Source organism: Echeneis naucrates, chromosome 16 (genome assembly GCF_900963305.1).
Source record: "Echeneis naucrates chromosome 16, fEcheNa1.1, whole genome shotgun sequence".
In the NCBI taxonomy this organism is placed as follows: domain Eukaryota; kingdom Metazoa; phylum Chordata; class Actinopteri; order Carangiformes; family Echeneidae; genus Echeneis; species Echeneis naucrates.
In genome coordinates, this window is record NC_042526.1 from 6688414 (window position 1) to 6703385 (window position 14972).

At 40.3% G+C, this 14972-nt stretch overlaps 2 protein-coding genes across 8 annotated transcripts in view; one reads left to right on the forward strand and one right to left on the reverse strand.

The window, feature by feature from the left end:
* Positions 1-14972, forward strand: part of ptpn5 (protein tyrosine phosphatase non-receptor type 5) — a 61925-nt gene that overhangs the window by 19978 nt on the left and 26975 nt on the right. The gene's annotated exons all lie outside the window — the stretch shown is intronic.
* LOC115056658 (receptor-type tyrosine-protein phosphatase beta-like) overlaps positions 1-14972 on the reverse strand; it is a 34715-nt gene that overhangs the window by 17522 nt on the left and 2221 nt on the right. For 4 of the 7 annotated variants that reach the window (XM_029523276.1, XM_029523278.1, XM_029523273.1 and 1 more), the window contains exons 2-13: positions 7215-7236; positions 6737-6928; positions 6249-6509; positions 5292-5552; positions 4784-5044; positions 4379-4639; positions 3477-3737; positions 2970-3230; positions 2565-2825; positions 1647-1907; positions 1140-1400; positions 738-998 (exon numbers count right to left, since the gene is read on the reverse strand). In XM_029523276.1, the coding sequence (XP_029379136.1) occupies positions 738-998; positions 1140-1400; positions 1647-1907; positions 2565-2825; positions 2970-3230; positions 3477-3737; positions 4379-4639; positions 4784-5044; positions 5292-5552; positions 6249-6509; positions 6737-6928; positions 7215-7236 (2824 nt within the window). The remainder of the gene's footprint in view (positions 1-737; positions 999-1139; positions 1401-1646; positions 1908-2564; positions 2826-2969; positions 3231-3476; positions 3738-4378; positions 4640-4783; positions 5045-5291; positions 5553-6248; positions 6510-6736; positions 6929-7214; positions 7237-14972) is intronic. The other 3 variants (XM_029523274.1, XM_029523275.1, XM_029523277.1) reach the window with 3 other exon arrangements.

The window sequence follows — 14972 nt, forward strand, 5'->3', positions numbered from 1 at the left end:
TGCACTCTATAAAAGTAGCGCTCTCCATTTGGTTGACTCCACATCACAGTCACTGAGGATGTTGTGACATTAGTGACGCTGAGGTTCCCAACTACTTCAGGCTCTGAGGGAAAATGTGTCAGATGGACAAATCAAGAGCTTTTCACCTCATCTTATTTTATCTGAGCTCATTGGAAACTTTCTGAATCTTAAATACATGATTGCTAATAGTGAAAGAAGAGACCAAGTGTGACAATATTAAGCTATTCATTCATTCATTCATTCATTCATTCATTCATCTTCAACCACTTATCCATTTTCTGGGTTGCTGAGGTGCGGGAGCCAAACCCAGCTCTTATTGGGCGAGGGTGGGGTCACCCTGGACAGGTCACCAGGCCATCACAGGGCCAACACAATGCAACAGACAGAGACCAACAACCACTCACGCTCACATTCAGACCTACGGACAATTTAGAGACACCAATGAACCTAAACGTGATGTCTTTGGACGGTGGGAGGAAACCACCACAGGAAGGCCTCAGGCCAGGAACCGAACCAACAACCTTCTTATTGTGGGGCAATAGCACGAATCACGATAACATCAACCCTGAGGAACATGAACTTGTCTTTTCAGAGGACTCCTGATCCTCCACCTGAACATGATTTATGTCTTCCTGCTCCTTATCATTGCAGAGTCTTCTTCACCAGGTCTCTTCAGAAAACCTGGCAGAATCAGTCACATTCAACTGCTTACTTACTTGTGTATTGTAAAATACTACTGCTCTGCCCGTCAGTACGGTTGTCTGTTGCCACTGCAGTGACATTTATTTCATACTGGACACCAGCAGTCAGATCACTGATGTTAAAAGATGTTTTAAACTCAGTGGCATTCTTGCTCAGATTTCCATTTGTCCACTGCACTTTATAAAAGGAGCTGTTTCCTTCTGGTTCAGTCCAGTTCACAGACAGAGAGGACGTGGAGACGTTTGTGACAGTGAGGTTTCTGACTTGTTTGGGCTCTAGGAGTGCAGGATAAACACGTCATGAGGGACAGGAGATATACTCCAGAGTTATTGAAAAAAAATCATAGGACAGGACAGCTCTCCATCCAATCAGACTAAAAAAGGACAAAGGTTCATTCAAAATAAATATAATGTTACTTGTGGCTGATATGAGGGAGTAGGGGTCTCCTTCAGTCTTGTTGTCTCCAGCAACAGCTCTGACTGTGATTGTGTATGTAGTACCAGGGATCAGATATGACAGCACAGCAGATGTATCATCTGTGTATGTCGTCATCAGATCTCCACCACTGTCCCACTCCAACCTGTACATGAACACCTCACCAGGAGGTCTGGTCCACATCAGAGAAATGGAGGAGGTGGTCTGGGATACATTAGTGTGGGTCAAAATCATACCTGGCTCTATAGAAGAGAGGAGACAGGAGAGGGAGTAAAAATCGCTAACACTTAATACTGATGTGCCTGCTGGCGACAAAAAACACCTCAGCTACATTAAAATAGTAAATGAGGATTTAAGTTGGGAAGATCAAAAAGCAGAGGAAAGAAATTCAAAGTAAAAAGTGGCCATTTCAAGAAAACTAAAATGTAAATCTTCCAAAGCTTGACGGACCAAAATCAGCAATAACAGTCTTCATACTGTAATCTTACTTGTGTAAGTAGAAACGGTGGCCATTTCACTTTGTGTTTTGTTATCTCCAGCCACCGCTGTGACAGTAAAACTGTAATTCACTCCAGCAGTCAGCTCAGTGATATTTATGTTTGTTTCATAGACATCGTGTGTCCAGTTAGTTGTTCCATTAGACAACTGCACTCTATAAAAGTAGCGCTCTCCATTTGGTTGACTCCACATCACAGTCACTGAGGATGTTGTGACATTAGTGACGCTGAGGTTCCCAACTACTTCAGGCTCTGAGGGAAAATGTGTCAGATGGACAAATCAATAGCTTTTCACCTCATCTTATTTTATCTGAGCTCATTGGAAACTTTCTGAATCTTAAATACATGATTGCTAATAGTGAAAGAAGAGACCAAGTGTGACAATATTAAGCTATTCATTCATTCATTCATTCATTCATTCATTCATTCATCTTCAACCACTTATCCGTTTTCTGGGTTGCTGAGGTGGGGGAGCCAAACCCAGCTCTTATTGGGCGAGGGTGGGGTCACCCTGGACAGGTCACCAGGCCATCACAGGGCCAACACAATGCAACAGACAGAGACCAACAACCACTCACACTCACATTCAGACCTACGGACAATTTAGAGACACCAATGAACCTAAACGTGATGTCTTTGGACGGTGGGAGGAAACTGAAGTACCCAGAGGAAACCACCACAGGAAGGCCTCAGGCCAGGAACCGAACCAACAACCTTCTTATTGTGGGGCAATAGCACGGATCACTATAACATCAACCCTGAGGAACATGAACTTGTCTTTTCAGAGGACTCCTGATCCTCCACCTGGACATGATTTATGTCTTCCTGCTCCTTATCATTGCCGAGTCTTCTTCACCAGGTCTCTTCAGAAAACTTGGCAGAATCAGTCACATTCAACTGCTTACTTACTTGTGTATTGTAAAATACTGCTGCTCTGCCCATCAGTACGGTTGTCTGTTGCCACTGCAGTGACATTTATTTCATACTGGACACCAGCAGTCAGATCACTGATGTTAAAAGATGTTTTAAACTCAGTGGCATTCTTGCTCAGATTTCCATTTGTCCACTGCACTTTATAAAAGGAGCTGTTTCCTTCTGGTTCAGTCCAGTTCACAGACAGAGAGGACGTGGAGACGTTTGTGACAGTGAGGTTTCTGACTTGTTTGGGCTCTAGGAGTGCAGGATAAACACGTCATGAGGGACAGGAGATATACTCCAGAGTTATTGAAAAAAAATCATAGGACAGGACAGCTCTCCATCCAATCAGACTAAAAAAGAAGGACAAAGGTTCATTCAAAATAAATATAATGTTACTTGTGGCTGATATGAGGGAGTAGGGGTCTCCTTCAGTCTTGTTGTCTCCAGCAACAGCTCTGACTGTGATTGTGTATGTAGTACCAGGGATCAGATATGACAGCACAGCAGATGTATCATCTGTGTATGTCGTCATCAGATCTCCACCACTGTCCCACTCCAACCTGTACATGAACACCTCACCAGGAGGTCTGGTCCACATCAGAGAAATGGAGGAGGTGGTCTGGGATACATTAGTGTGGGTCAAAATCATACCTGGCTCTATAGAAGAGAGGAGACAGGAGAGGGAGTAAAAATCGCTAACACTTAATACTGATGTGCCTGCTGGCGACAAAAAACACTTCAGCTACATTAAAATAGTAAATGAGGATTTAAGTTGGAACGATCAAAAAGTAGAGGAAAGAAATTCAAAGTAAAAAGTGGCCATATCAAGAAAACTAAACTGTAAATCTTCCAAAGCTTGACGGACCAAAATCAGCAATAAGAGTCTTCATACTGTAATCTTACTTGTGTAAGTAGAAACGGTGGCCATTTCACTTTGTGTTTTGTTATCTCCAGCCACCGCTGTGACAGTAAAACTGTAATTCACTCCAGCAGTCAGCTCAGTGATATTTATGTTTGTTTCATAGACATCGTGTGTCCAGTTAGTTGTTCCATTAGACAACTGCACTCTATAAAAGTAGCGCTCTCCATTTGGTTGACTCCACATCACAGTCACTGAGGATGTTGTGACATTAGTGACGCTGAGGTTCCCAACTACTTCAGGCTCTGAGGGAAAATGTGTCAGATGGACAAATCAAGAGCTTTTCACCTCATATTATTTTATCTGAGCTCATTGGAAACTTTCTGAATCTTAAATACATGATTGCTAATAGTGAAAGAAGAGACCAAGTGTGACAATATTAAGCTATTCATTCATTCATTCATTCATCTTCAACCACTTATCCGTTTTCTGGGTTGCTGAGGTGCGGGAGCCAAACCCAGCTCTTATTGGGCGAGGGTGGGGTCACCCTGGACAGGTCACCAGGCCATCACAGGGCCAACACAATGCAACAGACAGAGACCAACAACCACTCACACTCACATTCAGACCTACGGACAATTTAGAGACACCAATGAACCCAAACGTGATGTCTTTGGACGGTGGGAGGAAACTGAAGTACCCAGAGGAAACCACCACAGGAAGGCCTCAGGCCAGGAACCGAACCAACAACCTTCTTATTGTGGGGCAATAGCACGAATCACTATAACATCAACCCTGAGGAACATGAACTTGTCTTTTCAGAGGACTCCTGATCCTCCACCTGGACATGATTTATGTCTTCCTGCTCCTTATCATTGCAGAGTCTTCTTCACCAGGTCTCTTCAGAAAACTTGGCAGAATCAGTCACATTCAACTGCTTACTTACTTGTGTATTGTAAAATACTGCTGCTCTGCCCATCAGTACGGTTGTCTGTTGCCACTGCAGTGACATTTATTTCATACTGGACACCAGCAGTCAGATCACTGATGTTAAAAGATGTTTTAAACTCAGTGGCATTCTTGCTCAGATTTCCATTTGTCCACTGCACTTTATAAAAGGAGCTGTTTCCTTCTGGTTCAGTCCAGTTCACAGACAGAGAGGACGTGGAGACGTTTGTGACAGTGAGGTTTCTGACTTGTTTGGGCTCTAGGAGTGCAGGATAAACACGTCATGAGGGACAGGAGATATACTCCAGAGTTATTGAAAAAAAATCATAGGACAGGACAGCTCTCCATCCAATCAGACTAAAAAAGAAGGACAAAGGTTCATTCAAAATAAATATAATGTTACTTGTGGCTGATATGAGGGAGTAGGGGTCTCCTTCAGTCTTGTTGTCTCCAGCAACAGCTCTGACTGTGATTGTGTATGTAGTACCAGGGATCAGATATGACAGCACAGCAGATGTATCATCTGTGTATGTCGTCATCAGATCTCCACCACTGTCCCACTCCAACCTGTACATGAACACCTCACCAGGAGGTCTGGTCCACATCAGAGAAATGGAGGAGGTGGTCTGGGATACATTAGTGTGGGTCAAAATCATACCTGGCTCTATAGAAGAGAGGAGACAGGAGAGGGAGTAAAAATCGCTTAATACTTAATAGTGATGTGCCTGCTGGCGACAAAAAACACCTCAGCTACATTAAAATAGTAAATGAGGATTTAAGTTGGGAAGATCAAAAAGTAGAGGAAAGAAATTCAAAGTAAAAAGTGGCCATATCAAGAAAACTAAACTGTAAATCTTCCAAAGCTTGACGGACCAAAATCAGCAATAAGAGTCTTCATACTGTAATCTTACTTGTGTAAGTAGAAACGGTGGCCATTTCACTTTGTGTTTTGTTATCTCCAGCCACCGCTGTGACAGTAAAACTGTAATTCACTCCAGCAGTCAGCTCAGTGATATTTATGTTTGTTTCATAGACGTCGTGTGTCCAGTTAGTTGTTCCATTAGACAACTGCACTCTATAAAAGTAGCACTCTCCATTTGGTTGACTACACATCACAGTCACTGAGGATGTTGTGACATTAGTGACGCTGAGGTTCCCAACTACTTCAGGCTCTGAGGGAAAATGTGTCAGATGGGCAAATCAAGAGCTTTTTGGCATCGCTTACAGCATCACATACAAAATCTATTGCATTGAAAATCAGAAATAAGATATTGTAGTTATTGAATTTCTTCTATTCAACTGCAAATTCATTGAGTTCTGATTCTGATGATCAACATTTTCACTTTGTCACACTTCTTAAGGCAAACAGCCAGGATCCTCCTTCACAGGTAACCAAACCACCCCAACTGACTTATGCTGTCACAGAGAAACAGCAGCAGGATATAGATACTGACTTTCTGCTCAATGATGAAAAGTCAATCAATCCTGTGCAGGTAACTCTGACCAGCTGCTGTGTCCTTGACCTCACTCTCTCAATCCTCATCAACAAACTTTGTTCAGAGCACCGAAGGACACACAAAAGTGGACCACTACAAATTCAGACCTTCATCTCACTGCTGAAGTCTCTTCATCACTGTGGTCCAGTTCCACAGCATCACTGCAGCTGATGCCCAAAACAGATTGACTAAAACCACCAACTGTCTCCCTCTGCTGGGAGGATACAACTCTGAACTTGTCTTTTCAGAGGACTCCTGATCCTCCACCTGAACATGATTTATGTCTTCCTGCTCCTTATCATTGCAGAGTCTTCTTCACCAGGTCTCTTCAGAAAACCTGGCAGAATCAGTCACATTCAACTGCTTACTTACTTGTGTATTGTAAAATACTGCTGCTCTGCCCATCAGTACGGTTGTCTGTTGCCACTGCAGTGACATTTATTTCATACTGGACACCAGCAGTCAGATCACTGATGTTAAAAGATGTTTTAAACTCAGTGGCATTCTTGCTCAGATTTCCATTTGTCCACTGCACTTTATAAAAGGAGCTGTTTCCTTCTGGTTCAGTCCAGTTCACAGACAGAGAGGACGTGGAGACGTTTGTGACAGTGAGGTTTCTGACTTGTTTGGGCTCTGTGAATGAGAGGTTGGTAGGGAAAGAATCCACATTTAAACTAACAATTCATCATCATTGTAATCTATAGCATTATATATTAAATCTGGTTCATTCACATTTGGCAAAGAATTTGGTGCTATGCCATCTAAAATCATTGCCAAAGATAAATATTAGCCAACACATTCATTTTTGGAATATAAGTGTCTCAAAAAAAAAAATAAAATAAAAAAATAAACAGACTTACTCAGCGTGGCATTTGCACAGCAGTTCCGGCAACCGATTGAGATTTCATAGACAGTTCCAGGAGTTAGACCAGTTTGGGAACTGTTTTCAAAGGTTTCACCACCAATGGATATGTTGCAGTTTGGTGATGGTACAACGCTGACTGTTGTTGTTGTTGTGAATATTTCCAATCCAACACTGTAGCAGCTCACTTCTAAAAGACAGAGGACCAGCAGAATAAAAGGAAAAACAACAAATATCATTGTCCATCTAGATTTCAGAAGGCTAGCTTTCTTGGAAAGTGCTTCATTTTTGCTTCTGTTCGAGTTATTTTACAGTCCAGACGTACAGAATTGACAGATCATATAATTAACAAAACTGTATTCATCAAGTGATAATTTGTGTGAAAATATAGTTATTCAAATAATGAAACAAATGGACATTAATAATAATATAAAAAATCCTTTAAAAGGAGAAAGAGACAGTCGGTACATACTTACCAGCACATTCTGCATGGCTTTCCTGGGAAGAGAAGGGCAATAAAAGGAGAGTGACTCATTTTGCACCAACAGAGGTCAGTATTGAATTATGTACAACATTATCAACCAAAAACTCAAACACTCTTCAATGTCACTGAGAAGCCATAAATTTAGCAACCCCTGACAATGTGATCAACGGGATTAAAATAATTTTATTGGTTACATTTATCAGTTTCTTACACACCATCATCTGTTTTTCTTCACCCCACACCAATGTGTGAAGGGTAAACCTTTCTTTGCTTTCCTCTTCACACGCTCAGGAATCAAGATAAATGCATCCCTTTTTGGGGCAAAGTGACAATTCAAATTCCTGTCAAATGTTCGGTTAGATTCTTTGGCTTGTTTAAGTTTTCAGAGGTCAGAGACACTTTATTACGGCAGAGGTCTTTTTGTTTTAGCACAGTAAATTATAAAACTAACAGATTAATGCCGTTCAGTTCACTACACTGAGGGACAAGATGTGTATTTGGTCAATTCATTGGGAGACATTTTTTGCAGTTTTGCAAACAAAGACAACAAAGCTCAGGATTATGGTGGAAAGTCTGATTGTGATCATGTGTCAGTTTGTACAAACAAGGAAGTAGAGCCTACCAATACTTGCCTATTGTTAATGACTGTGTGACTTCAGGTAATGAGCGACTTTGTCAGGGTTTTTTGTAGGACCCAAATGTGAAAGGATTAAATGTTGAGGATATTCCACAAAAACCATAATTTCAAAACAACTATGAACAAATTCTAACTACACAAAACAATAAGATCAGATCAGAAATACTACATATTACATATAAACATAAAACATCGTGTCCTTACAAGTCAACCTCCACATCTGTGCTCAGTGTGGTTATCACCTATTTTATGCTATCAGGACTAAACACACAGCTCTGATCCCACATTACTCATTAGCCAAAGGTTAAACAGCCCCAAGTCACTCACAGACATATTCCCTTTGAGTGTGTCTAAAACACAGCTAAACATTAAATACATGGCATCATTGCACAAACCTGCATCATTTCCTGGACAAAAATCCCAAGTGGGGTCAATAATTAACTCCCAACAATGTATTCATTCATCACACTGCAGCAATGTGCAAACATGGTTTTTATATTCAAAGTCATACTTGCTTACAGTAGGTAACACTGTGGCTCATTATGGGACTGCTGATAAAGAAAAAATACAGCTGAGACTCAATGTGGAGAAGAGCACGATAAACCTAGTGACTCCAAAGTCATCAGACAAGGCAGCCCCGAAAGAAAAGGCACAGTCCACCCACACATCCCTGGAGACTGGTGTCCTCTCTAATTTTTTTCCATTTTCTTTTCCTTTTCTATTCACGGTAACCCTGCCCTTCCTTCCAATCCTCTGAGACTCCATTCTTCTTTCTAAAGCACGAGGGTGCCACAGATGGAGTGGTGCCTGAGGGGTTCAAGGGTTCAGCGCTCTTTGAAAACTTGAAGGAGTGAATTTATGTTGTCTATTTGAGTATCAAGAGAGGCACAATAGAATATGACGTGTTTAGACAAATTATCACCTGTACAATTACAACATACACTTACACCTGTTGTACCTCCAAACATTAATCAACCATTACACATTAACAGCGCTAAGTTGTGCTGATTGTCTGTTTTACCATAGCTTATCTTCATCCTAATAAACACTTTCCCACCATACAAATGGCAAATCGCTCAAAATTGCAACCTTTATTGCCATTCTTTTTCTTTATTAATAAATAATCAGTATCTATACATTTTGTGACTTAAGGTTTACAAAAGTTAAACAATCAACATCTAAAATATATTCAGAGAGGAAGTTCCTTCCAACACGTCTGGCCAGTGCTGTTAAAGCCACAGAAGGATACACCAAATACACCAAATATAAGAACTATAAGTCCTTTCAGGCTCGTCACCAAATAAGCATATTTCCTGGAGAGGCTAAACAGCGAGGCGGTGTGTAGTCTTACGTGCTCACGTCACATAACTTTCAATAGCATCCCTTAAAGCAATTCACACATAAACTTGCCTCCACTAAAGCTCCATGGATCAATATGTTCATATTTACAATCGCTTAAATTGTGTGTAATGATATCACTTGCCTCAGTGAGCCCACACAAACATTTATCACCAGTCTAGCTCTAGCTCTTAGCCTTTTTCAGCTCTCCAACTCTGCTCAGCTTCCAAATTTTCCATATGGCGTTGTATCATCACTCCCTTTAAACCCCCTTTAGAAGCAAGCAGACTTTTAAAAAAAGGGTTTGATAAACACAGAGCGTATATGTGCTAAATGTAATATTGCCGTGAATAGATGTTCATGTATTTGTATCTTTTCATTTAGAGTAGTAGGATATTTTGAACTAAAACAGAATGACTCTTATTAACTTTAATTATCAGTCAAAAAAAAAAACATTACAAGGGATTCAATCCAGTTATTTTGTTACTCTTTGGATCTTAATAACAGAAATGTTTTGTAGCTTTACACGATACACAGTGAGCTCAATTCAAAATCTTAGTGAAAGACGTGCCAATTTATTGGTACAGTACATAAACTTAACCCAGTAAAACTGAACAGAATCCCAATAAATCAAATCTCCTGCAGCTCCACAAGAACATGGTAAAGGTCACATTCCAGTATGAGAAAGCTGCATCTTAACACTACGACAATCTCATGTTTCCATCTAAACATTCATGTTAAACTGACCTCTGGGAATGTGACTCCTCTGAGCCATGACTCCCAAATGTTTCATTTTCCTTGGCCTTCTTCCCAACAGTCACTTATTTTCTCCTGAGTAAATAAGCAAAACAATGATTCAAGCCATTATTCGTTTGCAGCAGCACAGAGAACCAGAATAATGTCCAAAATTCTCATTTGGGAAATATTTAAGTTCAAATTGTGGACATGATTTTTTCTTATGAATCCTCCTCACTGCTTTTCACCTTCATTTCCAACCGAAGGCTCATTGGGATTTTTGTTCCATGTTCGTTGTAGCTTAGCTGTTTTTGATGTATGTTGACCCTGTGAAAATGGAAAATAAGGGGAACTTCTGCTTTAGCCACTGAAAGAAAAGGAGATAACCTTTTCCTGTTGAAACATGCTATTACTTAAATTCGAAACATATAGATTGCTTAGATGTCCTTAAATGGTACTGAATGTAACCGTAAAACTTTCACTTGAGGAGCAATATTAAATGTTCTTTGTTAGACGTACTTGGCTTGGACGCAGCTAATGACCTGTGTGCCCTGTGCACTGTATCTATGCCCTTCAACTGGGCCTGTCTGCAGGAGGAGGAGGAAATGGTTGTACTGACCACTATATAAACATTACATCAACCCTACAGTCTCTCTGAATCCTTTTCATTCCTAACAGTCTGCCTTTTGCCGCTCACCTCCTGATAACGCCCCAGTTCCTTCCTCCATAATAACACGCCGACCCAAAAACAATCAAAAATTCACCATAAAGCTGTTTGTTCAAGCATCAACCTACTTAACCTTAAATAGTTAAAATCTGATAACTTGGAACAAAAACAGGAGTCAAAAAATTGCGCAGTGTTTCGTTTATCTTCCTTGAATTCTGCAAAGTGGCATGAGATTGGTGGTGGTGTCCTTGTTGACTTGCTGAGTGGAGAAAATTGATTCCTCTACAGCTGTAAATTATGCAAAAACATGTTACTTGACACAAGCCAAAATGCTGCGTGTGTGTGTTTGTGTGTCTCAGAAAATGAGGACACACTGCAGGAATATTTGTATTTCAAATTTTGCTTAGGTGGTTTTGAAACAGTTGGTGTGTTCTTGACCAATAGGGGCTGTTGCAGTAGGAGGATTGATTTAAAACATGTGTGTGTGTGTGTGTATGAACATTAGGACTATTTCACCCATTACATCATAATCCTCCATGGCTTTAAACATGATCTTACATATATATATACCAATATACAGTAATATTAAAACATCATCCACGTTACGGGATCTGTCAGAGTTGTAATTCTTATTTTCTTGTGCCAGCCTCAAATAAACTGGGACACTGTGTATTTAAAGTTCATTGCCTCAGTAGTTTCTCATGAGCTCATTGTTTCTGAGCTAACATTACTCTGTGGCACTTCCTGAGCCCACCCACAGACCCCTGATAGCACACTCAACAACATAAAGGACTTAAACGTGAAGTATTATGTCTCGTTACATTAAGGAGGCCAAGAGCCACACAAAATTTTCTTCAGTCATAAAATGCTCTCAGTCAACTCAAAGCATTCCCGAAGCATCGCCACTGCCTGAAGCCCGGCACTCTTCTGTAATAAATTCTCTAACATCAATATATTATATATGACAACTTACTCTTCAACAATTTGCAATTGGCCTGAATCTAGTTATATGTAGAGAAAGCAACTACAATCTAACACACTTGACCAGGTTCATTTAATATGATACGTTTTCTTTGTTTTGTGACAACAGTTTTACTCTATCGATCCATTTTTACCGATCGTTAGGTATAAGCTGAAATAAGGAAAATTTTAATTCAGTTTGGACTTGTCTGCGGCAGAAATTGTAATAGTATAAATGTAATTCCTTTTGGGAGTATTCATTTCTTATATTTATTGCAAGAACTGGTAGTTTGAGTGCTGCCACAGAGATACATAACGGATCAAGAAAGCTTTATGAGGTGGAGAAAATTTTACTGAATTTGTTTTTTGTCACCTCAGTTTGGAACATTTAACCGCTATTTGTATTTACTAATGGCAGCTGAACTGTATGTATTTAAGATTATCCATTTATAGCAACGGGTTGAGAAGACAAATGACACAACACACAAAGAGGAATTCAATATCGGCGTCCTTGAAGGAAATACTATGAGAATATGAATCAGAAGATAATGCTGAAGGCCACGTCTAAAAATATCCACTACCTCCAAAAGCTTTAGAACTTTAGCTATGAGCATATTTGTCTCCAGGTGTCAGCCTCCCACTCCACTGTCCTGATGGTGCTATCACAGGCCACATCACAGGCTATGGAAATGACTGACGTCGTATTTACCGTCCCCAACGCTGTGCTGCGCTGCGCTCTTCACTGTGCTGAGCTCCTGGCTGCAGATACCCATCAGAGTACAATTTAGTTGCCTTCAGAGCTTCCTCCTAATGCAGCAGGCCATGCAGCAGCAGGAAGATGTGCATGAATGCATACACGCTCACACCTACAGACCCCAGACAAGCAGGGCTGCGTTATCACACTTATGACAGAAGCCAGCTTGAAAAAGGTTGCACAGTGAAACGAAGGGGGAAATGTGTGCATTATTAGGGAGTCTGTGTTTTAAGGGTTTAATTGCCGCCTTTAAATTATCAAAGCGACTGTATGTCCTGCTCCTGTACTGAGGAGCGGCGTCAACTGGGAAAGGCTCTTTCACATTTGACCTTGAGCAAAATGAGCAGTTCAGACACTTCATGGATGTTTTCACTGTCAACAAGGAGCTGCCACATCTTCATCAAACAAGACTACCAATTAGATCGATATGAAGATATCAAGACCATCCAATAAACAAGCGAGGTTTTCACGTACACAGTATTTTAATACATTTGGATTTCTAAACAAACCTGTTCTCATGTATGCGTTTTACTATTTCTGTTTCTTACTGTCAGATAAGGGAACAAATGGGATCGATTCAAATTACGTGTTGACCAGCAGTCGCCTCCCACCCAATTCTGGAACAATAGTTGGGACTCTCATTTATACAAGTGTCTGAAAACGTACTAAATCTGCCAACAAATCGGCAACAATGACTGTAAACGCATCCCGATGACAGAATAGAAACTGCTCTTAATCATTTTTAAAAGTTCAGCTGACATGACTAAGCGTCTACAGCCAAGCTAGTGGTGTGAAAATGTTATGGCCATTTTTTTAACACTTTTTAACCATTCAAAATTCAATTTGAAGCACTCTAGCACTCAAATTGCAAAGAAAGGATGACAACATGATTGAGAAACAAGTCAAACAAGAAAAAAACTAATAATTTTTCATTGCCTCTTAAGCCTTGGCTCGTCATGATTCACTCAGAGGACACTGATAAAATGATAGCTATCTGCTGACAATGAGGCCTTTGAGGGTGAAAGAGGAGCCTATGTCTCATTTACATGGACTAGGGAACTGTGACTCTTTGTAATTCATTTTGTACAGGCTGAACTTCCAGGCCAGCCTGGGTCGAGGGCAGCATGTTTGGGGATGTTAATTTGAAACTGGACTGTCTTCATGCGGTTGAATGGAAGGGTGAGAGTGGGAGGAAAGTGCGGGGTTTCACAAAAGAGGACTTGATTTGTGACTTTTGCTTTTTAGGCCAACAATGGGATGCAAGACAAGGAGTCTTATGCGTTCTTATTCAGAGAAGGGATATGCAGTGGAGTGAATTAATGTCCCAGTGAGCATCAGACGTCATCATGTCATCAGAAATCATTTGCATTTCATAGCAGCCAAGAAACTGTTCAGTTTAGAGCCCCCAACAACGGCTTTGGCTCTTTTAAGTGTTAGAAAACGTAACATTTCCTTGTTCCAAGATGTTTCCCACTGATAAACATGTTACCAGGCTCTCATGTCTGCAAGCTGTGAGAAGGCAGAGAAAGCACAGTGAACATGAACAGAGAGGCTCCATGCAATGATAAACTCATGCAAAGTGTTGTACTCTTCCTGGGTCATTATTGCATGAGTGTCAAAACTTTGCATGCAGCTCATTTTTATAGCTCACACTCTATTATTGAATCTATTTGTAAACCTATTTTTGATAGGCATGACGGAACAAATGCACGAAATAAAAAGCTCCTTACTATCCCAAAAATATGTACGCAGTATATCAACTTCTAAAAAGAACTGAATTTGAAAAACAACTGAGTCATCTCAGTCTGTGTCTGTATAGAGTGGAAGAGTGGCTGGGATAAAAGACAAAAACTTAATGAGCCAAAACTGTTCATTAAGATTAATTCACATCAAAATTTGTATCAATCTTTCATTTCCCCACAGGGACGTTGTCACAGAAACAAATGCAGAGTGATTCAACAGGGAAAAGATGATTAGAACAGAATATGGAAATATTTTAAATATTTAATCAGGAGGGTTCAAGAAAAATTAATTGACGCAGTAAATCTAATAGATTTAAGTTATTTAAAAGTCCTACAGACCCTCCAGCCGACCACAAACGTCTTCTCGTTTATTTTTTCAACTCAGACCTCGTCAGAGATCTTGATGAACTTCGGTTGTTTGATAACCTCACTGTTCCATCTCAGGTCCATCACAGCTGCTCAGAGAGCCATTATCGCCAGCAGCCTAGGTGCAGCATCATCAGGTCTAAAAGCAACGGTGGTGAATAGCTGCACTGTCAGAAGCTTTATGAAGCCACTCTATGGAAATGAGGTAAAAAAAAACCCAAAGGAGACAAGCCTAAACTGTCCAGAAAGTCCATTTTATTGTCTTGGCATACGGGCTGTAATGTGTGGTTATGAGGATTGCTGTGTTTTCCTGATGGTAAAAAAGACAGGACATCAATGAAAAAGGTCATGATGTAAAGGTTTTCATTTCAGAGAAGTTGAGTGTTTCCCCTTTTTCAGCTGAAACTTCCTTCATGAAACTATGTTTGCAAATTAACAAGTCTGCCAACTCACTCTGCACACACTGCACTCTTATGTATTACTGCTACTACTACATTTAATGATAATAATAATAATAATAATAATAATAATAACAAATTAGGAACTAAACA